Genomic DNA, 27,349 nt, shown 5'->3' with positions numbered 1-27,349 from the left:
TCCATGGCTTTCCCATTCTTTTTAGACCCTTGGTAGCTTGCTTACTGTCATACGGCTATTACAGTAGAGAAACACGGTGAACGGCCCTGTGAAACTTCATGGTGTCTCTGCTCATGGTTTTGTCCTTTTTTGATTGGTTTAAATTAGACCAGTGTTTGAGGTGAAATGTGGAGCATTTCTTTCACTGGAAGATAACTCACATTGCTGGTTGTGATCTATGACAGCATATTCACATGTCCATAGGGGAGCTATTAAGAAATTGAAAAACCTCTCAGTGGAAATCCTCTGTATCCTCTTTAGAAACTTTAACAAGAAATGGCATGTGACGTGCGCTTTGAGAGAGACCTTTATAATATTTCTTGTTTTAATATGAAAACAGTTGAACTCTACAGGCAAATTCTGCTACATGAGAAGTGTTTGATGTAATTTTAATGTAATTTATCAGTGGGAGATAAGGGTGTAAAACCAGCCTTATTTAATCAGTAGTTTTCTGCAGATCACTGTTAAGTGCTGACAATTTGAGAACTTCTATTATTAGTGCTCGCTGGAGATCGAGTCCACCAAGGCCCTTGCAAAAGTCACCATGATAATCCCTTTTCTAACTATTAAATTATTATAATCTAGGACATTCCAGAAAATCAAACAAGTTCCATTTTTGTTAAATTAGTCATTATACCAAAAGTATTCAACTCCAGGTTACTGAGGTGGTCACAGTCTGGGAATTATCTTAGACATCTGCACAGAAGAAAAAATGAAACTGCTTTTCCTCAGTTCTGAAGAGTACATCAAGTCAACTCTGGGTGCTATCTTTTTGTGACCATCTGCATGGTTGGGATAGATTTTGACAAGCTTTTGAATGTGAAACATTTTTCATCAGGTCTGGGGAAAGAAGCAGGCACAGTGATGATTGAAATCAGTGTTAGGACCATGAAACTGGAAAAGAGAGAAATTCCCGAGGGTAGCAGACAAACAATAGAAGAAAAAGATAGTTTGGTGAATGGGAGATCAAAAGGGAAATATCACCTGTAGCATGAAGAAATATTTTCAAGAATCAAGTAGATTAGATTACGCAAGTCTATATCATTGTTCAGTCTTTGGTTCTTACTGTCCAGCCATCTTATGTATTTTGGTTCTCAGGCTTGCGATTTGAAGGTGTTTTTTAAATGTCCCTTGAGCATGAGCTACACAGTCTTGATTTAGCAGGTGCAACCTGTATACTGCCATGTACAGTGTTTCCTTGGAACAAAGTAGTATCTGATTCTGTAATTAAAGGCTGTTTCATAATCCGTAAGTGAGCAAGAGGCTTCATTAAGGTTCTACAGGCAATTTTCTACCATTTCTCATACTTCTCGTACAATTTGTTGTTACTGTCACTTTTCCCCTGTAATCATAGGAACATAGGGCTGGAAGGGACCTCACAAGGTCAACTAGTTTGCCTCTGCTGACCCTGACTAAACCATCCCAGCCAAGTGTCTGTTTAACCTGCTTTTAAAAGTTTCCAGGCATGGAGAATCCACAACTTCTCTAGGTAGCCTGTTTCAATGTCTGACCACTTTCATAATCCAAAAGTTCCTCCCAATCTCCAGACTAAGTTTCCCATGCTGCAAGTTGAGGCCAATGCTCCTAGTCCTGTCCCCTATAGCCACAGAGAAAAATCCATCTCCATCCTTTCTATAATCACCCTTTGGGTACTTGAAGTAACAGAAGTAATTATTCTAATTTGTATTTAGTTTAGGTTGTGCCTGTTTCTTTCCCAGATCTGAGCAAGAGGGGTTTTGTGCCTGAAAGCTGATTTAACATTTCTCCCAGGTAGGCAGTTGGTCCAGTAAAAGATGATACCAAATAAATCTTACTCAAATCAGCATCAGTTGACTCGAATAGAAACTAACAGAAACTGCCCTCACAAAGCAACTAAAGGAAAGCCTACATGACTTAGAAAAATAAGCCTTGATGCATGACTTTACTAGAATAATTTCTTCCTATAATTGATTTGTTGCACTTTAGCACAGCGTATTTATTAACGTGCAAAATATTGTGGAATAATGTTGGTCTCAGAATTTAAAGAACAACACAGAGGCAAAAATGTGTCAAGGAAGAAAGGCTAGGAATCTGAACTGAGAGTGGAAGTGCTCAGTTCTTGCTGAGATGAATAGCTAAAATAAGTATTTTAGCAATTGTAAGTAGCAACCAAATTGGGCAATTTTTTTTATTAAATATTGCCACGGGAACTTGGATCTTGAGAGATGCTAGATCTCTTCTTCTGCTCAGGTTGAAGAGCTCTGTCTTAATCCCTTGGGATGTTTTTATGAAAAAAAAAAGATTCAGACAAAATACAGTCCTCAGGCTTAGGACACAATTGGCTCCTGAAAACCACGTCTTAGGTTGAAATGTTGTAACTTGGGAACCGGTTTTCCCATATGTTATAAATGGGGGATTGGTTCCTGAACCAAGGCCTGATATCCTATTTTCACCAAAAATACCCCAGAATTTTGAACTCGATCAATTATATTTGAGTAATATAGCTACATTAGTGTATTTATATTGTAAATAGCAATCATATTGATGTGGAAGGACTTCTTTGCAGTGACTTTGCTGAACTTTTTGAAGGGTTCTTGGCTGGAGTCTTCTGAGGAGTCTTGGCCGCAGGTTTTTCTGGAGTCTTGTCTGCTTTCTTAAAGAAAGTGTCCAAGGAAGTTTGGACAGATGTTCTGCAAGGAGATGAGCAACACAGCGAACTTGTTTGCTGGCGTGGCGTTGCATCGGATCCAGCATCATAAAGTCAAAACTGAGGTCAGAAAGTTGAAACAGGGTGTCAACTTATAAACGTTGTAAGTGCGAAACGTTGCAAGTCAAGGACTGCCTGTACATTTAGTCACAAAGGGTGAACATGATAAAAGACTGCCCTCTAGCGACATTTCGGAGTATCACTGTGACAGCCTTTTGATGCAGTGAAATATTTAAAAAAACCCAAGCATATGTTTACTCTGTGACACGCAACACGCGCTGTCCCAGAAGAGCTGAAAAGGGTTAGCTCAGGGTATTTGGACAGCTAGGCGCAGGTGGACACTGGGCGGGACTTTCTTTGCCTGCTTCCGAAGGAGCAAATCCCACCGCGCGGCGCTCCGTGCCTTGAGGTGCCTCAAGAGCTTGACACATCTAGCCTGCACACGTTGCATATATTACACACCCCCACACACGATTCTAGATGCACACGTGCAACATATCATATATGAATTATAGACACACTCCTCCCCCCCTCCCCGCGCCCGCCCGGCCCAGCCCGGGGCAGGTCTCCAGTGCAAGCGCCGGGCCCTGGCCGCAGCCCTGCTGCGGGGCGGGGCGGGGGGCGGGGCAGTGGAGCCCGCCCCGCCCGTTTCCACGGGGACGCGGGACGCTGTGGGAGCAGCCTCGGGCCTCGCAGCTGGGCCGGCCGTGCCGGGAGCCAGCCCTGCAGCCAGCGCCCTGGGCAGGGTGTGCCCGCCAGGTGCGTGCAGGGGTGGGAGCGGCAGCCCCGAGCTTCGCCCGGCCCCCCCTCAGAAATCCCTCTGCCAGCTCTCTCCAACCTGCCTTTTCTTTTCTTTTCTTTTCTTTTCTTTTCTTTTCTTTTCTTTTCTTTTCTTTTCTTTTCTTTTCTTTTCTTCCTCAGCTTGCACCCATTTGTCTGTCTGTTTCTCTGTTTAACTATCCATGGAGCTATCTGTCTAACCACCCACCTGAATCTGGGGCACGTCTGGACCTCTCGGGTAGGGCACCTGATCACTAAGCAGGGGGGTCCCCGGTGACCAGTCACTGAGCCCCTGGTGTCACTGGCGGGGATGGCCCCTGTGCCCCCCCCATGCCCTTTGTATGCCTTGCCTGTGCACGTATGGGCATCTCATCCATCCAGAAAGCACTGGCAACTGGTGCCTCCTGAGTCCGGGGCGGCACCAGATTGCTGACCAGGGGGTCCCCCAGCAGCCAGTTGCCGAGCCCGGGACCATGTGCAGCGAAGCGGGATACGCGCTTCCACCGGCACTTCCGGTTTCATAGTTTCATAGTAGCTAGGGTCAGGAGGGACCTGAAAAGATCATCTAGCCAGACCCCCTGCCACAGGCAGGAATGAATGCTGGGTTCACAAGACCCCAGACAGGTGATCGTCCAACCTCCTCTTGAATTTGCCCAAGGTAGGGGAGAGGACCACTTCCCTGGGAAGTTGGTTCCAGATTTTGGCCACCCTAACTGTAAAATATTGCCTTCTGATCTCTAACCTAAACCTATTCTCCATCAGCTTATTACCGTTGTTCCTCGTCACCCCAGGTGGTGCTGGGGAGAAAAGGGCTCTGCCTATTTGCTGTTGATCCCCCCGATGAGCTTGTAGGCAGCCACCAGGTCCCCCCTCAGCCTCCTCTTGCTGAGGATAAACAGGTTCAGGTCCCTCACTCTCTCCTCATAGGGCCTGTTCCGTGGCTGGCACTTCCAGGGGGTGCACGGCCAATCTCAGGGGGTGCACGTGCACCCTCCTACACATTGCCAGTGCCAGAAAGGATGTGGACAAATTGGAGAGTTCAGCAGACTGCAGTAAAAATGGTTCGGGGGTTGGGGCACATGACTTCTGAGAGGCTGAGGGACCTGTGCTTATTTAGTCTGGAGGAGAGAAGACTGAGGCGGGATTTAATATCAGCCTTTAACTACATGAAGGGGGCTCCAAAGAGGATGCAGAGGTGGGCCTGCAGGAGCGTGCAGGTAGTGGATCATGGCTCTGCCCCAGCCCTGCTCTGCGCTGTCACCACTGCAAGATCCCAGCTGCAGCTCCAGAGCTGCACAGCCGGGCGGGGAGCTGCTCTGGGGCTGGGGCCAGGATCTTGCAGTGGTGATAGCACAGGGCAGGGGAAGGCTGGGGCAGAACCGTGGTCTGCTCCGTGCCCCAGCCCTCTAACTATTTTTATTGCCCTCTGCTGAGCTCTCTCAAACTTGTCCACATCCTTTCTGTAGTGGGACCCAAAACTGGATACAGTATTTCAGATGTGGCCTCACCAGTGCTGACTAGGGGGAATAAACACTTTCTTCTATTAGTAATCCCTTCTATTAGTGGGCAACACTCCTAATAGAAGTGATTTCTGAGGTGAGGCTGATCAGTCTGTAGTTCCCTGGATCCTCCTTCTTCCCATTCTTAAGGATGGGCGGCATATTTGCCCTTTTCCAGTCATCTGGGACCTCTCCCTATTCCCGTGAATTTAGTGCCTCTGCATTCACTTTGGCTAACTCCTTCAAAATGGATTCCTTGAGGACCTGCTTCATTTTTCCAGGGTTGAGATTGACTAGTCAGTGTCAGGACCCCTCTGGACTGAGCCCTTGAGCTTCCACACCTAGCCTCGATCCCTGGCTAATGAAACTGTCTCACTTCTCTGTAACTGGATTGACTGCTCAAAGTGCCTCTCAGCCCTTTAAAGTACACTTTTTTTTGGGTAGACCTTCACTTATAAAGAGAACTTTAAAAAGAATATTTGAGATCCACTCCATTTGAGCACTATGTGGGTAAAAGCACTTTGGGAAGCTTTGTTTGAAGGCCAGAAGACTGATTATTGGAAGAACTAGGTTAGGTGTTGTGGCACTCTTTTCTGAATTAAGTATTTTCTTGCAATTGAACTTGGCTTCTACATATCTGATTATTGTTTCTGTACATTTATTACTTCTAAGTTATGTGTAAATGCTAATGATTTGTTTTATGCTTTTTTTGCATAAATTGCTTTCCAGCAAAATTATAAGAGAGGTGTGTTTCTGGTCCTATCTGTGCCAGCTTTGTAGTGAGCTTTTGCTTAAACCACAGGTAGTGTTTATAAAGTCGTGGATATCTTTCATTGGAAAGTACTGTAAAAGTGCAAAACATTATTTTTAATGTGGGAAGATATCAGAAATAAGTGTTGGTAAAAGCAGTAAAAGGAAAACTAGCCCGTAGAACATAGGAATGTGTAACCTATCCAGAATTGTCATATGATTGGGCAACAAGAGGGCTACTACGGAGATGTAAGACATGTGAGGACAGTAGGCTGCCTGTAAATGGGAATCCCTGTTGAAGTCAGAGACAACAGTGTGGATTTTGTTTTACTACATTATGATTTTTACTCACTGTTTTAAATTAGTGGTAAATATTGCTTTTATTTTGACTATGTCAAATGTCATCAGATTTATAGAGAAACAAGAATTCTTACACTGCATCTACATGAGACACTTTACTGTGCAGTAGACTAATCTGCTGTGCAGTAAAGCATCACTATCTACATGCGCAGGTGGTCACTACATGGTAAATTAGTCTACTGCACAGTAAATTTACTACCTGCATATGCAGGTAATACATTTACTACACAGTAAATCCAAATAGCATTAATTGCATGTGTAGACACACCCTGAATTGTCTTTTTCTTTTTTCTCTCATCTGTCCTTCCTCTGTTGCCTGCTTTCACATCCTCTAGCCTCTTACTGTCTCTCTGTTACTTATAATTTACTTTGTTGTTTGGCTTGTTATGTCCTCATAACACAGTTCCACTTAGCTAGTCTGTTGTTATTGACATGAAGTAAACCTCTCTCTCATACTGTACTGTTAGAACACACCTGTAACTTAGCCTGTAGGTGGCAATTGTAGACTGTGGTCTATTTTAGAAAAGTATATGACAACATAATTTTCTCAAGGGTTGAATCTGATGCAACAACAATGCACTTAGCATAATATGAGGAATCTATGTACAACTTAGAAATTCTAACTTGTTTATGTACAACTTGGTCATTTCTTTTCATTTGACTTCATGAGTTATCTTTATTATGTCTTATGGCTGCTTTTAATGGGTGATGCTTCTTGCTAAGAAAAGGGGAATGGTGCTAACCATGAATAGGTTGACTGACTATTAGCATCTGAACAGGTCTTCCCTTGAAAAAATGAGGAGTAACTGTCTTCTCACTAAACCAGTTTTCTCCATCTTTTCTGCTGGAGACTGGGGTTTGGAGGATAGAAAATTCCTAACCAGGAGAACAAAGCTAATATGTTGGCAGAGAGCATGAGGGAGGAAGGGACTACTCATCTAGAGGGGAAGCTTAGAGATGATAAGGGAATAGAGAGGCATGATTTCATAGTAAAAGATTCCTTTATTATTCTTGGACCTGCCAACAAAGAAAGAAACATTGCAGAAAAGAGTGAGATTCCACGATTCAGAAGAGAAGTCATGTGTAGGAGCTTGGAATATAGACTCCTTTGAGGACTCTGATGTGGTTCAAAGAATACTTGTAGTGAGGTTATGGATCAGGGGAATGGATACAGGATTTCTTTTGTCTAGCTCTCTGTTTCTTGTGCCAGCTAAAGTAATGAGTGATTGGTAATTGAAAACCTTTGCAAGGATTGTTTGTTTGTCTGCTTCCACTATCACATGTCCCTAAGGAGGTAATCTATAAATCTGGAATGCTCATAAAGTTGAAATTCTGGCAAAGGTTATGCCTGCTCTGTTAAGGAGTTTGAGGGGTTACTAGTGGTTCTGCGGGGAGATGAAACATAGGGCACCTAGCCTGAATTTGTATTGGATGGCTTGGATAGGGATGATCCTGCCTCAGGCAGGGGTTTTGACTGAATGACCTATGGTGGTCCCTTCCAACACCTACGTCTTTGTGATTCTATTATTCTACAACGGTGTGAGGAATTTGAGATTCAATTGGGCCTGAAAAAGCTTCAGTTATTTAATTAAAAACATAATTTATTCTAAGACAAAAGTACTTGTGGTTCTGGATCAAGGAATCATAAAGATTAGTTTTCAGTTCTTTGTTGTGTCATGAACCAAAGGTCTGATTTTTTTTGTGTGTGCTTCGGCACTAAGAATTATCCCCGTTGGTTTACAGCTTCATTGCATGGAGGAGTTCCGCTGCGCAGAGAACCCGTGTGCAAAGGAGTGTTCCCGCCACTTTGCAGCGATTTTTGCAGGGTGCATTTCCTTTGCAACACAGAAATGCACGGTGCAAAGATTTCCCGCTCATCATATGCAAATTTGTGCCCCGCAGTTGGCTAGTGCTAAATTATTCACACGTGGCAGCTAGCGATTGGCCTGCTAGCCGTACAAGAGGCTTGAGCAGTTTCCGCCCAAGCCGAAGAGGACTCCGCATCCATCTCGTGGGGACTCTGGGTGTGCGCGGCAGGGTAATAGAAACCCTGTGTGTCGCTCAGAGGAGTTTGGCGGCCTGATCCACTGCCCACCTCTTCCTGTCTTCGAACGGAGCCTACTATAAGATGTAACGACGAGTTTAATGAGCACTTGTCCTGGACATCCGGAGTTTGTCTGCGTGGAGCCTAGCAAGCTCCACGTGATTGTTCATGTTCTGTCTGCATGGAGCCTTGCAAACTCCACGTGTGTTCGTGTTTTCTGTTGTAACCGCAACTCAAGCAAATTCTCAGCCTACACCACAACCATCTCGGTGTAAGTAAACAATCTTAAAATCAACCGTTACGTGTCTGTGCCTAATTCTAGCTCGGCGACCTCCCTCTCCGACCCGGCCTGCCCGGGCTGCCGGCCACAGCCCGCATGCAGAGCGACGACAAGGGCCCGGGGTCTGACCCGGCGCGCACATGGCGACGAGGATGGGATCGGGATCACCGCGGCACATGCCGATGGGATCAGGAGAGGGCTCGCTAGAGTTAGAATTAGTTGAGAACTGCCCTTGGAGAAGTGGGAGACGCAGTGTAGCAAGCATCGCAGAACTGGAGGCGCACCTCGCGTACCACCAGGCGGGTGGAACGGGCTGGAGATGTGTCCGTGGACACCTTTCGTTAAGGGGAGAAGAGGGAACTCCAGAAGTTGGAGCCCTGGAAGGGAAAGAGATATATCTTCACCCCGCGGCGTTCGGGTGTATCATGGGCGATGAGCGGGTCCTGTACAGGCCCCTCGATGCTGTGACCCTTGCCGAAGTCAACCTGGCGAGCGCAGTAAGCCTGACCCCCACCCAGGAGTGTGTCCGTTGCTCACTGTGTGCCCGAGAGATGGGAGAGACGATGCCAATCGGCTGGTTTTCCCCTTGCATGGTGGTGCCTAGACTAAGGAGTCGTGAGCGTCCGTCCGAGCTCCACGAAGACCCGGAGACGGAGGACCGCGCTGTAAATGAGAGAGTGGTCCTACGGTGCGACAAGGGGGGAAAACTAAATGCAACATTTCAAACTATGGCTGATTTAATGAGTGAAACTTTAAGCTTAAAGACCCAGCTGCATATGGCCGTTCGGACGGTCGGAGAAGCGGCTGAGAAAAGGGATCTTACACTGCCCCGACAAGATGGCACCGAGCAGAGAGAAGACCGCGTGGAGAAGCCGGAAGTGAGGGATGGAGCTTCGGGAGAGCCCGCGAGGGTTCGGCCGGTAACTCCGCCCAGCGACAGCGTCGGTTCTGCTGACCACGCCCCTCTGCCGAAGGGAGGGGGAGTCAAGCGGAGGAGTGCATCCGCCCCTCCCGCCTGAAACAACAACAACCCCCACTGTAACAATGACTGCAGCTCCGACAGAAACAGCAACAGCAACGATAACTCATGAGGAAATTGATCAGCCTGCAGTACAAAGCAGCCCAGTCATCGGTCCGCAGAGTGCAGTTCAAGCTACCACCTATTACGCTCGTTCCAGAGCCGAACTGCAGAATTTGTATAGAGAATCCAGGATCCGACCCGAAGAAACTCTGGCTGTGTGGTTGGGACGTCTGGTCGTGGAGCTTGGGTCCGACCTCCTGGACCAGGAAGAAGCAAGCTTCTTGGTGAGACAAGCTTCATGGAGTAGGGGACATGTCACTGACATCTACATGTGGCATTTAGCGTCCATTGGCCTATTCCGATTCCAGTGCTTGTGGCAGGAGTGATCGAACAGAAGGCCCATGCATGGCACGACGGACGACCAGAGCACACCGGTGCAGAACAGCTTGTACTGGCTCTAATCGGAGTTTCGTATTGCACCTGGAACCCAAGAGAATGTACGTTGGGACTAACACTGCTCCAACGAATGCGACCATGGCCTCATCGTCACCTGCAAGACCCTGGAACCGTTCTGGTGACTCTCGACAGCATAGATAGTTATCTTAAAGTCTATGGGCAAAGAAACATCGTGGTTTTGCGGATTGTGCTGAACCCCTGGTCGATCATCCTGTGAGTAGTCTCCTTCATCAGTTGTCAAGACTGCGCGTCCTCATGGAGCCAAGACTATCCAGTGATCGGGAGTGTCAATGCCCGACTGAGGCTCAGAACATGAAACACTGCGAATCCGAGCGTCCAGTATTACCCCAGAGAACTCAAGAGGAGCGATACATGTTCGGATTTCTCCTACAGCACTCTGGACTTAATAAGAGACAGCTTCGGATTTTAGGAGACACGGGACAATGGCAGCTAGCCTACGAGTTAGGTTTTCACTATCTAGAAGAAGGCGATGATGACTCTTCGACGATTTTGTCGAGTTGCTGAGTGTGAAGAAAAAGAGAGAGAGCTGTCCAGTATAAAATCGTGTTAGCATATTTGTATTTAATAATAATGATTATAAATAGTAGTGAAATAACCATTTTAAGAGAGTTCTTTTACAGATCAGGGATTCGGAGTGCGTGGTGGAGAGAGGCCCCGAGAGGGACAACATCACCAAAAGGAACGAAGGCCTGACGCGCGATTCCACCATGACACCCACCGAAGTCATGATCATTCAGTTTTTTGTTATGAATGTGATTTTATGTATATGTGTGTGTGTTGGTTATTATTTGATTCGATCCCTTGAGGACGAACTTTTATTGTTGACTGATTTTATTTTGTTCATTTAGTTTCGCGAACCATTGACAGAACTATGAATAACCCGGATGATAGGTTTGAAGTATAATTCTATTGTGCCTTCAGCAAGGGGAGATGTCATGACCCAAAGGTCTGATTTTTTTTGTGTGTGCTTCGGCACTAAGAATTATCCCCGTGGGTTTACAGCTTCATTGCACGGAGGAGTTCTGCTGCGCAGAGAACCCGCGTGCAAAGGAGTGTTCCCGCCACTTCGCAGCGATCTTTGCAGGGTGCGTTTCCTTTGCAACACAGAAATGCATGGTGCAAAGATTTCCCACTCGTCGTATGCAAATTCGTGCCCCGCAATTGGCTAGTGCTAAATTATTCACACGTGGCAGCTAGCGATTGGCCTGCTAGCCGTACAAGAGGCTTGAGCAGTTTCCGCCCAAGCCGAAGAGGACTCCGCATCCATCTCGTGGGGACTCTGGGTGTGCGCGGCAGGATAATAGAAACCCTGTGTGTTGCTCAGAGGAGTTTGGCGGCCTGATCCACTGCCCACCTCTTCCTGTCTTCGAACGGAGCCTACTATAAGACATAATGACGAGTTTAATGCGCGCTTGTCCTGGACATCCGGAGTTTGTCTGTGTGGAGCCTAGCAAGCTCCATGTGATTGTTCGTGTTCTGTCTGCATGGAGCCTTGCAAACTCCACGTGTGTTCGTGTTTTCTGTTGTAACCGCAACTCAAGCAAGTTCTCAGCCTACACCACGACCATCTCAGTGTAAGTAAACAATCTTAAAATCAACCGTTACGTGTCTGTGCCTAATTCTAGCTCGGTGACCTCCCTCTGCGACCCAGCCTGCCCGGGCTGCCGGCCACAGCCCGCGTGCAGAGCGACGAAAAGGGCCCAGGGTCTGACCCGGCGCGCACATGTTGGAATATTAATAATCAGTTAATCAACATCTTCGTTGGAATGGCCAAGAAAAGAATATACATATAGAGAGAATGTGTTAATCGGGCCGTTAGATATTTTTATAAAAGAATATTTTTGCTGATTTTGAGTCTTTCATTTATTACCTCAGCTGGCAGGTTGACATCAGAATCTATTAACATGGTTTCTGTATTTTTGTAGGAACATCTGATCCATAATTAGCTTTATTATTTTACAAAAGCAAAGATATTTGATTACAGAACTTTGTAGCATGATCTAAGACCTCAAGATTGCCTTTTGTGACAATTGGACCACAATAAATATCCAGAATGCTTGAATTTACCTAATTGGGTCTGACACCACATACACAATTCCTGTGTCAGAACAAATGAAAAATGAAATAACTCCATGTAAAAGTGAAGACTGTGCAGGAGAATAGTGGCTTTCTAGTTTCTTCATGCCAGCAATAGTATCTGAAGTTGTGTGTTTCTTTCTTCCTTGGACAGACCATCCAGTGGAAGAAGAGATGAAAAATATAAGTCATTGTCAAGGCTTATTCAACCAATCCATAACCTGAGGACAGGTTTTGGTTTAACTCTCACAACTGATTTGTTGGGGTTAATGTCATTGTGATTTAATACCTTATGTTGTGTTTCTTCTCTGCAAAATGATGTTGTGAGTTCCAGTCTGTCTTTCAAATTGATCATGATACAACTATTCAGTTTTCAAGTAAAGATTTTTTCCCTTCCATCCCACAAGGGTAGCTAAAAAGCAGGCTGAATTATTTGCTTCTTGTATATCTTCACAGTTAGCACAATCACAGCCACAGGTGTAATAAAGGTAGAACTGTAGTCAATTAATTGCATTTCCTTCTGGCCTCACAATGATGTATGTCAATACCTTGAATATTATGATGGTGTTAAATTTATTTTTAATCTCATAGGTTTTATAATTTATGTTCACATATTCCTTCCTCTTAACCCCAGCTAGTACATGGATGAGTATTTTGATGGCACGGGCAGCAGCCTCTGCGGGTGGCATGTGGAAGATAGGGAAGGGGACAGGCTGCATGGTAGCAGATAGGGTAGGCAGGGAGCAGAAAACAGAGCAGCAGGTCAGACTGGGGAAAAGGATTGGAGAGGCACTCAGGTAGGGTTCAGGGCTAATTTGTGGCACACCTGACAAAAGGATTGGCCCTCCACTGCTTTAGCAGATCGTTTTCCACTTAAAGTAGCTGTCTGACCTTATAGTAAATAGCTCTTTCAACTCTAAACGGGCAGTATAGGAGCCTCAGTATATCTGGGTACTTTGATATGTGTTTAATTTTAAGCTGGTCAACTGTACCATTGAAATTACTGGCTGTATTCACACTTGAAGTTGGGCACATAATTATTTTGCTGGCTTTCAGTATGGGTGTTAAAGTTAATGGGGGTTTTCATTATCTTCCTGGGGTGCAAGATTGTATCTTTGGTCTCAGAATGATAAAATAATCACATCCTATTTTACATGTAGATTATCTAAAGGGGGATGTACAGTTTACCTTTTTGGCTTAGAATTGCTTAATTCTAGTAATACTACGTTGACTATGTTCATGAAACATCTCAGTTCATCTATAATAATTGTATCTGTTTGTGTGGTTTTTGTTTCTGCAGATGGAAGATTTATTTGACAAAACTTCTGAAAGACTCCAAGCTGAAATAATTCATGAAACTGATACCCCTCATACACAGGATCTCAAGGTCTTACGAGCCAAGCGCTTAGCTTACTATGGAAGGACAAAGACTGTCTGTAGTAGTACTGGCAATACACCAAGTTCAAAATCTTCTGGTGCAGAAGGTTTGCACTCTGTTGTGAACATTAAAGAAAAAGATCAGACTTCCCCATCAAATAGCCCTCAGCAACTTAATGATGCAACAAATGGAAAGAAACTTCTAATTCAGAAATCCTCTGGAATGATATGTCAAGAAGAACAACAAGCAACTATCACAGAGCCAGAAATGCAGAGAAAATATATGGGTCAGAACTGCATTTTAGAATTGGATCACAGACTGCTGGAGGATGTGTCTGTGCCAGAGACACAAAAACTCAAACATGTTGTGAGCTGGGCACAATTCTTCCTTAGTAACACTCATGAAGAGGATAATGCACTGAAAAATTCTCGGTCATCCCAGGGACTTATCTTTTCTCATGGCAAAGAAATTGAAATAGTGCCAGATAGCAAGAGGAAAGAAACTAGTAGCTCAGGTAGTTTTTTCTTTGAGCTGGGAGATGGTATTGACTTCAGTGCCCATGGTAATACTTGCAAAAGCTCCAGGCTTCATGCAGTTTCAGAGCACGTAGATAACTTGGAAGGAGCAGAAGAATGCACGTCTCCTGATTTATTAAGAGAAAGCACATTATCCACTGAAAACAAGTGTTACTCTAACATTTGTATTAGCAGGGAAATAGAGACAATAACCATGGATATGAGGGCAAGAAGAGATCCTGCGATCTCCCAGTCTGGCCAACTTGCAGTTGCATACCAAACCCACAACAGCAAAGACAAATATTTTCAAAATATTAGCAAGATAGCTGTGTCATCAGAGATACTTTGTATCCAGCCACATCCTTTTGACAGTTGTTCAAGTAAAACTGTAAATGTTCTTCATGAAAATACTGCCACTTGCTTTTGGCCGCCTCTAAGTGATAGTTCAGATGAGGAATGTACAGACAGAATTGTGAAGACAAGGGAACCAAGTAAGTGTTATGCTGAGATTGAGGGACACAAAAACCCTACATGCAGTATTCTTCCACCCAAAGGAGAAAAAATTAAACATTTGGGTTCGGATGTGCTGGAAGGCAGTAATACCTTCCTGAAGAGGAAGAATGACAGCAGTGGAAAATGGACTAAAGGAGAAAAGTGTGCGTTAAAGAATCAAGAAAGGGATAACCAGAAGGATTTCATCTTGGTTTTAAAGGCTGAAAACTCCAAAGAAAGCAAGGTTATTACAGATCATTTCCAGGAACAGGCTGGAAAGAGTTGCAACCTCTCCTCTACTGAGTCTCAGAAAAGAAAAGATGACCTTGAAGAGCTCATGTTAAATTTTACATTTTTGAAGAGAGAGAGGGATCAGAGAGATCAGCCAACATCCGAGCATGAAGAAGGGGGTGACAGGACTTTTGAGGTGAGAAAACATGTTGGAGAAGAACAAACAAACAGTATTTTCAGTGGAGCAAGTTCTGTAAAGAATACAGATATGGCCTGCAAGAGAGAACAAACAAAAATAGAGCTAAAACTCTCTAGGAAGGATCAGGCTATGCAAAATAGTAATCATTTTCTGAATTTATTAGTGAATTCTCCTGAAAACCCTCCATATTTTAAAGTTTGCCCTGATTGTGCAAGCCTCAATTATCCACACGTAAACTGTTGCAACAGATGTGACTGTGCTTTGTTAACTGGACTAATACAGTCCAGGGAAGACAATATGGAACCTAAATGCAAGATGACCCGTGGTAATGTGATGAATGAACAGAACAGGTGTTTTTTCAATCCAGTCATCAAATCTGAACAAGTCTTGGAAAGCAGCTCAGAAGTATCCCCCAAAACAAGCAAAAATAGTGATGATGGCAAAGAGTTCTGCTGGGAGGATGAACCACTATTAAATTCAGACCGTGATATAGGTGTTTTGGAAAAATATTATTTTTATTTGAATTATCTGAATAAAACTACAAGTCTTCATCCCAGAGAGGGACAGGAGTCTTTCCCTTTCCAAGAATTGAATGGCTTTTCTAAAGAACAAAGGTTTGCCAAATGTCTCAAAAGTAAGGTGGTTGAACAAAGGGAGGCGGAAGAAACTAACAGTGATTGTAGAGATTTTGAACTAAACTGTGTTAGTTCAGACTGTAAGTATTCTGAACTAAACAGAAACGCTGATGCAATAGAGCAAGAGAAAAGCCAAGTTGAAGAGCTAAAAATGCTTGAAAGAGAATCTGCTTCAGAAAGTGACTCTCCCAGTAAAATAAAGGAGAAGAAAAACAGCCAAGTATTAATAGGTAAAGAATTCTATGACATTTGCTAAGTTACAGTTTTAATTATGGAAATAGGCATACTAATGAATACATTAAGGAGAAATGTGGTATTCCTCTGTTGCTGAAGGTATTTATGCTTCTTTTTTTTCTGCTATGACCCTGATATATTTTTGTTTTTTAATGTATAAATCTAAGCATTTTTATAGCACTGAATGTAAACAGTTAGCGCTGGGTCTCTATGTCTTCATATCCTAACTTATTGCAAATTGAAAAATGCACTTATCCATTTATCCATCAACCAGTTTTTGGTTTAGCAAAGATCTGTCAAATAATAACACGTAAAAGCTGTTTGTATAACTAACTGCTTTTAAAAGCTCGTTTTCGTAACTTGCATATTAATAAAAAAGCTCCAATAAGGTTCTTGTTGGGAATCTGTAAGTAGAGAATATGTATGTTTTCAAAGAAATGTTTTCAGAAATGCTGTTCTTCCTAATTGTCTTATAGCAAAATAAAATAGCTCCCAATAATTTAAAAAAATCACGTAATACAAAATATGTTGAATATAAATGATGGTAACTTTTAATGTTACATATTTTTAGATAAGAAACTCTCAGAAACCAAAAGCATTAGAATGGAAGTAACTGGTTCTAAGAGGCATTGGGAGAAATCCAGCATTGCATGGTCTTCATATTCACATGGAGAACTGAAATCAAGGTTTGCTTACTTTTTCTTTTTTTTTCTTTTAATTGACACTCCATTACCACTTTAATAAATGTTCTAGTTAAGGCTTTTGTACTGTCATTATGCATATTAACATCTTTAATCATAGCATCAGCCTTACTAATTGTTCTGTAGTAAATTGCTATAAAGGCATCATTTAATTTGAAACAATCTCATTTAACTAAAATGCAACAAATTAAGTTTGTTAGATTTTAATTGTAGCAAAAATAAGCTCCAGACCATAAACTCTGGTGAAGAATTAAAATTGAGACTTTGGACCTATAATTCTAACTGCTTCCAAAGCATATACTTCTTTGGGTCAAATAGACTCCTAGACCATTAATTTTCCTTAGAGTTGGAATAAGGTCTGTGGGATTTGTCTAAGGTTTATCCTACTAACAGTTCATAGATTAATAGATTGTAAGAGGCTGGGAGGAACCTCAAAAGATCAGCAGGTCCAGCCCCCTGCATCAGGCAGGAAAGACAGCTGGGGTCAGGTGACCTCAGCAAGGTGACTGTCTAGTCTCCTCTTGAAGATTTCCAGGGTAGGTGATTGCACCACCTCTGGCAGGAGCCCGTTCTATAGTCTGGACACTAACTATGAAGAAGTTTTTCCTAATGTTGAGCCTGAAACGATTTTCCAGGAATTTGTGGCCATTACTCCTGGTTTTCCTCAGGGGTGCCCTGGTGAACAGTTGTTCGCCGAGCCCTTGATGTACTCCCCTAACGTAGCGGTAAGCTGCTACCAAGTCGTGTCTCAGCCTTCTCTTTTTCAGGCTGAAGAGTCCTAGGTCCTTCAGCCTTTCCTCGTATGGCTTGCTGTGAAAGTCTCTGATCATACAGGTGGCTCTTCTCTGGAGTCTCTCAAGCTTTTCCATGTCCTTGTTAAAGTGTGGTGCCCAGAACTGGACGCAGTACTCCAGCTGCGGTCTCACCAATGCTGAGTAGAGCAGAAGAATCACTTCCTTAGTTTTGCTAGAGATGCACTGATTGATGCATGTATTATTGGTCCTGCTGGCAACAGTGTTGCGCTGCTGGCTCATATTCATACAGTGGTCTATTATTACCCCAAGTCTGTTTCGTTCTTGATGCTGGTCAGTTTGGTGCTGCCAAGCCTGTAGCTGTGTAGGGGGTTGTTTGTCCTCAGGTGGAACACTTTACATTTCTCAATGTTGAACTTCATCTGGTTCCGACTTGCCCAACTTGCCCGCCTACCTAGATCCGCCTGTATCGGTAGCCTATCTTCAAGCGTGACCACGCTTCCCTATAATTTGGTGTCATCCACGAACTTGACCAGTGAGCTCTTCACCCCCACATCCAAATCATTGATAAAGATATTGAAAAGTACTGGACCAAACACCAATCCCTGTGGAACATTGCTGCCCACTTCTCGCCAGGACAACACAGATCCGTTCATTAGGACTCTCTGAGTCCTGCTTTGCAGCCAGCTTCCTACCCACCTAACTGTGTTGCAGTTAAGCCCACAATCCTGCAATTTTCTTGTAAGAACATTGTGGGATATCAGATCAAAGGCTTTTTGGAAGTCAAGGTACAACATAAACCTCTTCTCTCTTATCCAGGTGGCAAGTTACCCGATCATAAAAGGAGATGAGGTTGGTAAGACAAGACCTGTCCGCAGTGAAACCATGCTGGCTGTCATTCAGATTCCTACCTTCTGCAAGCCTATTGCAGATAGACTCCTTCATGAATTTTTCCAGGATTTTCCCTGGGATAGAAGTTAGGCTAATTGGCCTATAGTTACCTGGGTCTTCTCTCTTCCCCATCTTGAAGATGGGAACAACACTGGCCCTCTTCCAGTCCTCAGGGACCACTCCGGAGCGCCACGAGTTGAGGAAGAGTTTTGCCAGGGGCTCCGTGATGACTTTGGCCAGCTTTTTTAGCACTCTTGGATGGAGTTCATCCACTCCTGCTGACTCATATATATATAATTTCTTTTATAGATCACACATCAGTTCTATGGCAATAGTAGGGAGGCAGTCATTCCTGCCCTGCTCATTTTGTACCCTATCTGGCATGATTTTCCCCTTGGCCCGGTGAAATACCAAAGCAAAGTAGTCTTTCAGGAGTTCAGTTTTCTCTTGAGTGCTGGTAACCAGCTGTCCTGAGTTGTTGAGCAGTGGCCCCACACTAGATTAGATAGGAAAAAGGTAAAAGGAAGCTGTTAGAATTTTTTAAAGGTATAAAAACATGTATTAATTTAGGCAGAACATTATTTATTATGGATCTGATTCATATATAATGCAATCCCTTTACTTATGTCTGGTGCTTAAACTGGGCACTTACTTTTAAGGTAGGGGCCTTCCTGCGAATGTGAAACAATGCGATTCATTTCAGAGAAACTTTTATGAAAAAAGTGTAATTAGAAGCCCTAGGGAGAATGAGATAAAAGAGGTATTTACAGATCAGATGGGGAGAGACTGATGGCTGTAGGCCTCTGATGGTCTCTGACAGAAACAGGGAAGTTAGTATTCTTCTTAACAGGTAAGCTGGGTTTGATGAGCCCCTCTCTGCCTCCCAGGAATGCCATCTGACCAGCTCTACAGTACCACCAGCAAATGTCAAGATCTGGAGGTATTGCTAGCTTTTTGTGGGAGCTGCAGCTTGATCCAGTAATGTTACTTGCTGGGATCGAATGGGAACTGTTATAAGTAAGGGTCAAATGGCTAAGGTTCAACAGTTTCTCCACGTTTAGAATGCATATAGTATTTCCATTCAGGAAAAGCACATACCAACTGCAGATGTTTCCTCAGCCTGAAGGGTATTTAAACCTGAAAGCTTGCTAAGAAGATTTTTTCCAACTATTTGAGTTGGGCTAATAACACATAGCAGATTTACCCAAAGAACTGTGTTTGCCTATGTCCTTAGACCAACATGGCTACAAACTGCACCCCGATATTATTTCCTTACATTATATGAGACCTTAGGACACATTCATTACTATCTGTGAAGTGCTCTGAAACTCCTGGCTGGACAGCACTATAGAAGCACAAAATTGTTTGAATATATTACTGAGCAAATTTGCCCCTGTAATCAATTAATTGACTTCAATGTAGTCTATCTAGTAAACCAACTTCTTAACTTTACAGTGTATATTTTTAAAAGTTGTGGTAGTTCTGTCAACTTGAGTGTCCAAATTCAGGTTGGAAAACTCAGCCAGTTAACTTTGCAGGGTTAAATTTCCAGCTTTAAATTCTATTTCTTTCACCTAAACTCTGTAAACTGGTTCATTGCTTCCTGCAATACGTGCTATCAATATTCAGTAAACAAACTATTGAAAAATCTTGTTATAGCCTCATAGGGCCTGTTACCGTAAGTTTCCTTCCACAAGCAAATCTCTGTAGTTTTACAGTATTAGACCTATTCTTTATGACCCTTCCTATAGAAAACATCATTCTTTTTATTTTTTTCCATTTAGTTTTGTATATTTTTTTCTTTCATGGAATATAAAAAAGGGCTTCAAGAAAAGCTGTTATATAATTATTCATATAATTATTTGCAGAAGTCATTTGCCAAGTACTCATGATTTTATGAGACTTTTATATAAGCATATTTATAGAACATGTATCTAAACCAGTTTAAAAAGGTCAAAGTGCAAAGTAATATATGCTAAATATAATTGGTGAAAACACAACCAAAGCATAACATTGCACCAAGTCATTTTTCTGTATCCACACATTAACTAGGGCTACATTTATATATACTAGTTGATTTGATAGTAGAAAATTGTGGAGGGAAAAGGGTTTTTCCATTAGTATCTAGAAGTTGTAGGCTAGCCTATGTGGCACTGCCTGTCTTATTTTTAACAATTCAATTCTGTCTTTTCATAATTAATATACTCTTTAGCACTAAATCACATTATGAGGCAGAAATAGTTGTTTGAATCTGGACTCAGTTACTCATGGCCTCTTAATTCTTGTTTGATTTTTAAGTGATGTTGGTAACTTTTGCATGTACCTTTTCTCCTTTCTCATTCTCTATCAACATTTCTCTTATTTTTTCCTTATTATGGGCCTGATTATTCTTTCAGAAAGGCCCCAGATTCTTTGATCCACTAGACCTGCTTTATACAAACAGGCCTATCAATAGCTGGAGATGGCTACTTGGGTGGTGTCGTCCTAACTTAGGCTGAAAAGTCAGAATGTTTAAATACTTTTTGAAAAGGAACTTCTGAAAAATCTCACTTCCAAAAGGAGTGTATTGAAATAAAACATTTCTATACAAGTTTTGAAAATGTTGAACTGTTATGAAATAGAACATTAAACACATGTTAATTACAATTTATAAAATTAAAATAATATACAGGTTGAAGTGAAATGTGAAAGTCAAAATGAAAGTGTTGAAACAAAATATTATGGTTTGGATTCAAATAATTTGAACAATTTCCATCAAAAGTTTCTTCAAAATCAGTATGGCTTTGAAAGATTTTGCTTTCAGTGGAATAGCTTCCATGGACATCAGCTCATTCATGAGGTAACTTAGGAGATAGTGGTTTCTTCTGCTAGCATGGCTTTTGGCCCATGATCAGGGATTCTGGTTTTCTCTGGTAAAAAAAATCCAGAATTCTCTAATTGAAAAACTCCAAATTCGCATTTTCCCGTGATTAAAATGAAATACCGCTATACGTATATTATTGATATATTTACAACTTAAAGCAGTTTGGAAGCCTGCCAGTGCCTCAGTCATTTTAATAAAATAAATTCTAGTACCTATATATCTTGGCATTTGATTTTGTTTTCTTTATCATGGAAAATCAGAGCTCCCCCGTCCCCTTCTCTCACCAGGACATGGGTCCAGTTGTGGCTGTCCCCCCTGCTGCTTTGTGGCACTGAGCAGCCTTGATATGCCAATGCCCTGCCCATGCTGTTGCCCCTCACTCTCGACCCACAGTCTCCCATGGCCCCAGCCCTGCCAGTGCCACTCACTCCTGACCCGCTGCCTCATGGTCCTGCTGGTGCTCCTCATGCCTAACCCAGTCTCCCTCTCTCCCAGTCCTGATGGTGCCCCTCACTCCTGACCCACTGCCTCCTGCTTTGCCAGTACCCCTCCTGACCCACAGCCCCCCATCCCTGCTGGTGCCCCCCCCATTCCTGACCTTCTTCCCCCCCAGGCCCCAGCCCACCAGTGTATGGGGAAGGGAGTGTGTGCATGGGGCAGGGGATGTGTGGGCATAGGTGATGCTGTAGGTGATGCACTGGGGGAGTATGGGGGGATTTCTTTCCCCACAGAGGGGCACAGAACTGCAACCTGGCCAGACTGGCACTGGGAAGGAACCTTCTTGGCCCAGTGGGCGAGATCCAGTGTGGGATGGAGTGCTGCGCCGCCACGGCTGCTCATCCAGCAGCAGCAGGGGAGTCACAACTCCATGCTGCTGTTGGGAACCCCACACCAGCTGCACTGCCATGGCCGCCAAGGTGAGGTGCCATGGTAATGACAGTGTGGAGTTGTGCCCCACGGCTGCTACTGGGCAAGCAGGAGGCACCTCACCTTGGTGGCCATGGTGGTGGGGCACTCCTGGTAGCATCAGTGGCCGTGGTGGCAGCAGCACTGAGCCTCTCTGCCCTGCTCCATCCTCCTGTGCTCAGTCTGGCCCATTGGGACATGCAAGTGGCTTGTGCCAGTGCTGGTCCTGGTCCGGTGAGGCTGCAGCCCTGTGTTCTGCTGTGGACACAAAAATCAGGGGACACATACTCCCTATATATCACCTATGCCTCCCTCCCTCCCATATGTTGCATATACCGCCCCCCCCCAAAAAAACAAAAACAAAAAAAAACCCGAAAAAAAAAAGGTTTACCTGTAGGGAACTGTAGGAACTGCTCTCCATCTCTCTGCCTGGCTGCACTGCTGGCCATGTGCATGTGTCCACATGTACATGCATGCAGCCCCCTGTCTCTGATCAACCTCCTCCCACTTCTCCCAGATCCAAGCAGGCCCTTCTAGGCTGGGGCTCTGCCAACCTGCTAGGGGAAATGCACGGTTTCCCAGGTTTCTCTCCTTTAAAGGGGAAAATCTGCATTTTTCCACGTGAAATGGAAAATCTGGATCCCTGCTCATGAACAAACTATTGTGTATGAGAAAGAAATTAAGGTAAGACTATACCAAGAAAATGAACATAAATATATACAAACTACTTGCAGTGAAAGCCAAACACAAGCAGAGCTTGTGGCACTGTTGCAAATTTTAAGCATAGCTTTGCTTGCTTGTCAGTAAGCAAAAGGTAAGCCATTTGGCTTCTTGCTGTTTTCTACCATTCAGTATTTTTGGATGAAAGAAAAGGAAATGTCACAATTATGTGAAATTATCCCCATCTTAATACATCAAACATCATTAATGAGTAGTGCATCATGCACTTGAGGTGTGAGACAGATCAAATGCAAACACAGAGTTTGGATGACAGGATATTGAACTGGGCTTTATTACAAGTCTGGGGGAAGGCTTCTTAAGCAGAGATCTAGTAATTTTTATTCAAAATCTGTGTGAAAGGCGACTTTTTTTAATCCTTTGTCCACAAACTCCTTTGAAACAGTTTAAAATCCTGCAATACTTTTTATTCTCATATGAGAGAATTTATGCAGTTAATTTTATGCAAGATATAATGTGATGTGGTTGTCTACAGCAGGGAACAGGACTTAATGATACAGGTGGTCTCTTCCAGTCTTGTGTTTCTGTAGTTTACTTCTTTTTGTGGGTTAATTCCTTGCTGTGTTCCAACAGATACCTCCCTATATTCAGTAAGCTGCTACTTACTTTTACTCTTTGTTTTCATTTCTTTAGTCAGTTTTCAGTGCTGCTACTTACTTTTACTCTTTGTTTTCATTTCTTTAGTCAGTTTTCAGTCCATGCAATTTTTCTCTTTATCAAAGAAAAAGTGCATGACCGTTATGTGTACTATCACAGGAGAGTGTATGAAGTGCTTTATTTAAAATGTGTATACTACTCTCTAATAGATTTTTAAATAAACATTATTGCTTTCAAAACAACTTAATACCATGTCTCTGTATTTCTTTCCAATTTGTTATTAAGTTTTTCAATAATCATTAATTCTAACAGTAAAAGAATTAAGATTCAACAAGTTCTTTTAGCGCTCATAGTGCAATTCCATAGACGTATATTAACTTGCTCTTTAAAATCTCAAATCTTTACTTTCATTACTGAGTCTGAGTGGGGAGAGGAGTCCAGGAGAGCTGGCTGTACTTTAAAGAAGCCTTACTGAGAGTACAGGAACAAACCATCCCAGTGTGCAGGAAGACTAGCAAGTATGGCAGAAGACCAGCTTGGCTTAGCAGGGAAAACTTTAGCAAACTAAATCACATAAAGGAAGCTTATAAGAAGTGGAAACTTGGACAAACAACTAGGGAGGAGTATAAAAGTATTGCTCGGGCATGAAGTCAGGAAGGCCAAGGCACGACTGGAGTTGCAGCTAGCAAGGGATATGAAGGGGAACAAGAACAGTTTCCACAAGTATGTCGGTAGCAAGAGTAAGATCAGGGAAAGTGTGGGTCCCTTCCTGAATGAGGGAGGTAAACTTATCACAGACAATGCAGAAAAGGTTGAAGTGCTCAATGCTGTTTTTGCCTCAGTCTTCACAGGCAAGGTCAGTTCCCAGACTACTGCACTGGGCAGCACAGTTTGGGGAGGAGGTGAGCAGCCCTCAGTGGTGAAAGAACAGGTTAGGGGCTGTCTAGAAAAACTGGACATGTTTGAGTCCATGGGGTCGGTTGGGATGCTCCTGAGGGTGCTGAGGGAGTTGGCTGATGTGATTGCAGAGCCATTGGCCATCATCTTTGAAAACTTATGTTAATCAGGAGAGGGCCTGGATGATTGGAAAAGGGCAAACATAGTGCCCATGTTTAAGAAAGAGAAAAAGGAAGATCCAGGAAACTACAGACTGGTCAACCTCACCTCATTCCCACGAAAAATCATGAAGAAGATCCTCAAGGAGTCAATTTCTAAGCACTTGAAGGAGTAAAAGGTGATTAGGAACAATCAGCATGGATTCACCAAGGGCAAGTTGTGCCTGGCCAACCTGATTGCCTTCTATGAGGAGATGGCTGGCTCTGTGGATGCAGGGAGACCGATGGATGTGGTATACCTTGATTTTCGCAAGGCTTTTGATATGGTTTCCCACAACATACATGCAGGCAAGCTAGGGAAGTGTGGGTTGGATGAATGGTCTGTCAGTTAGATATAAAACTGGCTGGATTGCTGGGCTCAAAGGGTAGTAACCAGTCCTGAGGCTGGTTTTGTTCAACATCTTTGTCCAGTGACTTGGAAGATGGGATGGAGTATACCTGCAGCAAGTTTGCAGATGACACCAAGCTGTGGGGAGTAGATATGTAGGAGGGGAGGGCTAGGATTCAGAGTGACTTAGGCAAATTGGAGGATTGGGCCAAAAGTAATCTCATGAGGTTCAACAAGGAGAAGTGCAAAGTCCTGCACTTAGGATGGGAAAATCCCATGCACCAGTACAGGCTGGGGGCTGACTGGCTGGGCAGCAGCTCTGCAGAAAAGGACCTGGGGGTTACAGTGGACAATAAGCTGAATATGAGCCAATACTGTGGCCTTGTTGCAAAGAAGGCTAACAGCATACTGAGCTGCATTGGTAGGTGTGTTGCCATGGGAGTACTGTGTCCAGTTTTAGGCCCCCTGCTACAGAAAGGATGTGGACAAATTGGAGAGAGTCCAGCAGAGGGTGACAAAAATGGTGAGGGAGCTGGGGGACATGACTATGAGGAAAGACTGAAGGAACTGGGCTTATTTAGTGTAGAGAAGAAGAGACTGAGGGTCTTAATAGCAGCCTTCAATTACTTGAAGTGGGGTTCAAAAGAGGATGGAACTAGACTGTTCTCAGTGGTGGCAGATGAGAGAACAAGGGCAACAGTCTCAAATTGCAGCAAGGGAAGTTTAGGTTAGATATTAGAAAGAATTTTCTCACTAGGAGGGTTGTAAAACACTGGAACAGGTTACCCAGAGAGATGGTGGAAGCTCTATCCTTGGAGGTTTTCAGAACCTGGCTAGACAAAGCTTTGACTGGGATGATGTAGTTGGGGACGGTCCTGCTTTGAGCAGGGTTTGGATTGGATGACCTCCTGGAGTCCCTTCCAGCCCTAACTTCTATGATTACTTATGAGAGTTGTGAACATGTATCAACCTCTCAGCCTTCACTGTCCATTTCATGCTAAAGTAAGCTCTTATATGTTATTTCATTTTTGGTTTAAGTGTCTGATTATCAAGCTCTTGATTGGATTCATTCATCTTCGGAATTATCAGCAGGACTCCATTTTCCATCATATTTATTTAACAAGTGGCTATTGTCTCATCCTATGTTGTGTATTACATTTTTAAATATATTTTAGTAAAACAGTACTTGTATTTCACTTGCATTTCTGCATTTAAGTTCCTGGCTGCTTTAACGGCAAACCTATATACTATGCATGTTAATCCATGTACTTGAATAGCATATTATTAGATCCTAACTGTGGGCAAAGAAATATCCTTACTTAACAATTTTTTTGTCTGCTGTAGTTCACATTGTATACAAAGACCCGTTTCAGCTGGTGTGGGCAAGAAGAGGGTCAGTGATTTGTCTCAGAGTATTCAACTTTCAGGTACTTAATCAACAAGTAGCAAATAAAGTAGTGAGCATGTCTACACATGCATATTAATACATGTGAATAAACTCTGGAGCTTATTGCCTGGGAGCTTATTGCTCCTGGGCATACATCTTTACATGTGCCCATGTGAAGCACATTGAACTGGGGTAAAGCAGCTCCAGCTGGCTTTCCTTGTCTCAGTGTGTTGAAGAGGGACTGGCTGGGGCATAAGGGTGCTCCAGTGTGGGCCTAGCTGCCAGTCAACCCTGGCACTGAAACACCCTCATACTCTAGCTGGCCAGGGCAGTGTCTACACATGTACTGCTGCAGAGTTTTTTATTCTGCAATTTACCTGTAGAGTAAATTAATTTACTCCAGCCTAATAGGGGTGCACATGTAGATGCGAGACATTTACTGTGCAGCTAATTAATCTACTGGGCAGTAAATGTCTTGTGTAGCTGCACCCACTAAATATAGTGTAGATTCAATAGGGAAGATATGTTTATAACATGACAAATTACTATTTTTATATGAAATACTGTAACTTTCTCTTTGCTGCATGTATGCCCTGTAATGTTCCATAGTGTGTGTGTTTATATATATAATATATATATACACACACACTTATATATATAGGCCCCTGGCAGACATGCAGCTAAAGACATGATGAGATCTTATACTTGATCCTCACAATCATGCTTTCTGCCATGCCATACGTTCATGGCAGGAGGCCTGGTTCTGGGATCAAACATCAGATTCCATCACACCTTATTTCCAGTGCAGGGGGAGCCTAGAATCCTAATTCTGGGCTGCACCAGCAAGTAGCAAGTGCCCATGGCTGGAAGCCCCAATCAGCTAATGGGGCTGCGGTGGTGTGCCATGTGCCCCTGAGGCTGGGAGCCATTAGATGATCTGGGCTCCCAAATGTGGGTTACACCATGTGCCACTGAAGGCTGGGAGCTCCAACCTGCCATTGCTCTCAGCTGAGCAGGTGTATTGAAGTCAAGGGTTCTAATGAACCCTTGTGGCTTGGAACAGACGCAGATTGGGGCTCCCAAGCTTCAGGGCCACATTGGAGCCCTTGATTCTGATGTGGTCCCAAGGCTAGGAGTGGCAATCAGCTGATTGTAACTCTCAGCCTTTGGAGTGCATAGGAGTCAAGGCCTCCCATGTGCTCTGAAGGCAGGGAGTCCTAAACCTGGTCACATGTTCCATTAATGGTGTGATAGGAACCAGCCGTAAAGTTAGTACACATTTGTTATGTAATAACTTTATAGCTTTTTCATTGTTTTATCATGCTATTGCATGAATGTATGGCTTGGTAACTAATGATATAATTAACTGGTTAAT

At 43.4% G+C, this 27,349-nt stretch overlaps 1 protein-coding gene across 1 annotated transcript; it reads left to right on the top strand.

Moving 5' to 3' along the window:
• The first annotated feature begins 927 nt into the window (after positions 1 to 927).
• LOC132249194 (uncharacterized) lies at positions 928 to 26,143 on the top strand. The gene is made up of 4 exons (XM_059723547.1): positions 928 to 993; positions 13,313 to 15,692; positions 16,268 to 16,382; positions 25,932 to 26,143. The coding sequence occupies exons 1-4, from the start codon at positions 928 to 930 to the stop codon at positions 26,020 to 26,022; spliced, it is 2,652 nt and encodes an 883-aa protein (XP_059579530.1). The 3' UTR covers positions 26,023 to 26,143.
• The last annotated feature ends 1,206 nt before the right edge of the window (positions 26,144 to 27,349 follow it).

The sequence above is a fragment of the Alligator mississippiensis genome, chromosome 3, assembly GCF_030867095.1.
Source record: "Alligator mississippiensis isolate rAllMis1 chromosome 3, rAllMis1, whole genome shotgun sequence".
Classification (NCBI taxonomy): domain Eukaryota; kingdom Metazoa; phylum Chordata; order Crocodylia; family Alligatoridae; genus Alligator; species Alligator mississippiensis.
This window is presented reverse-complemented; position numbering and strand designations above follow the sequence as displayed.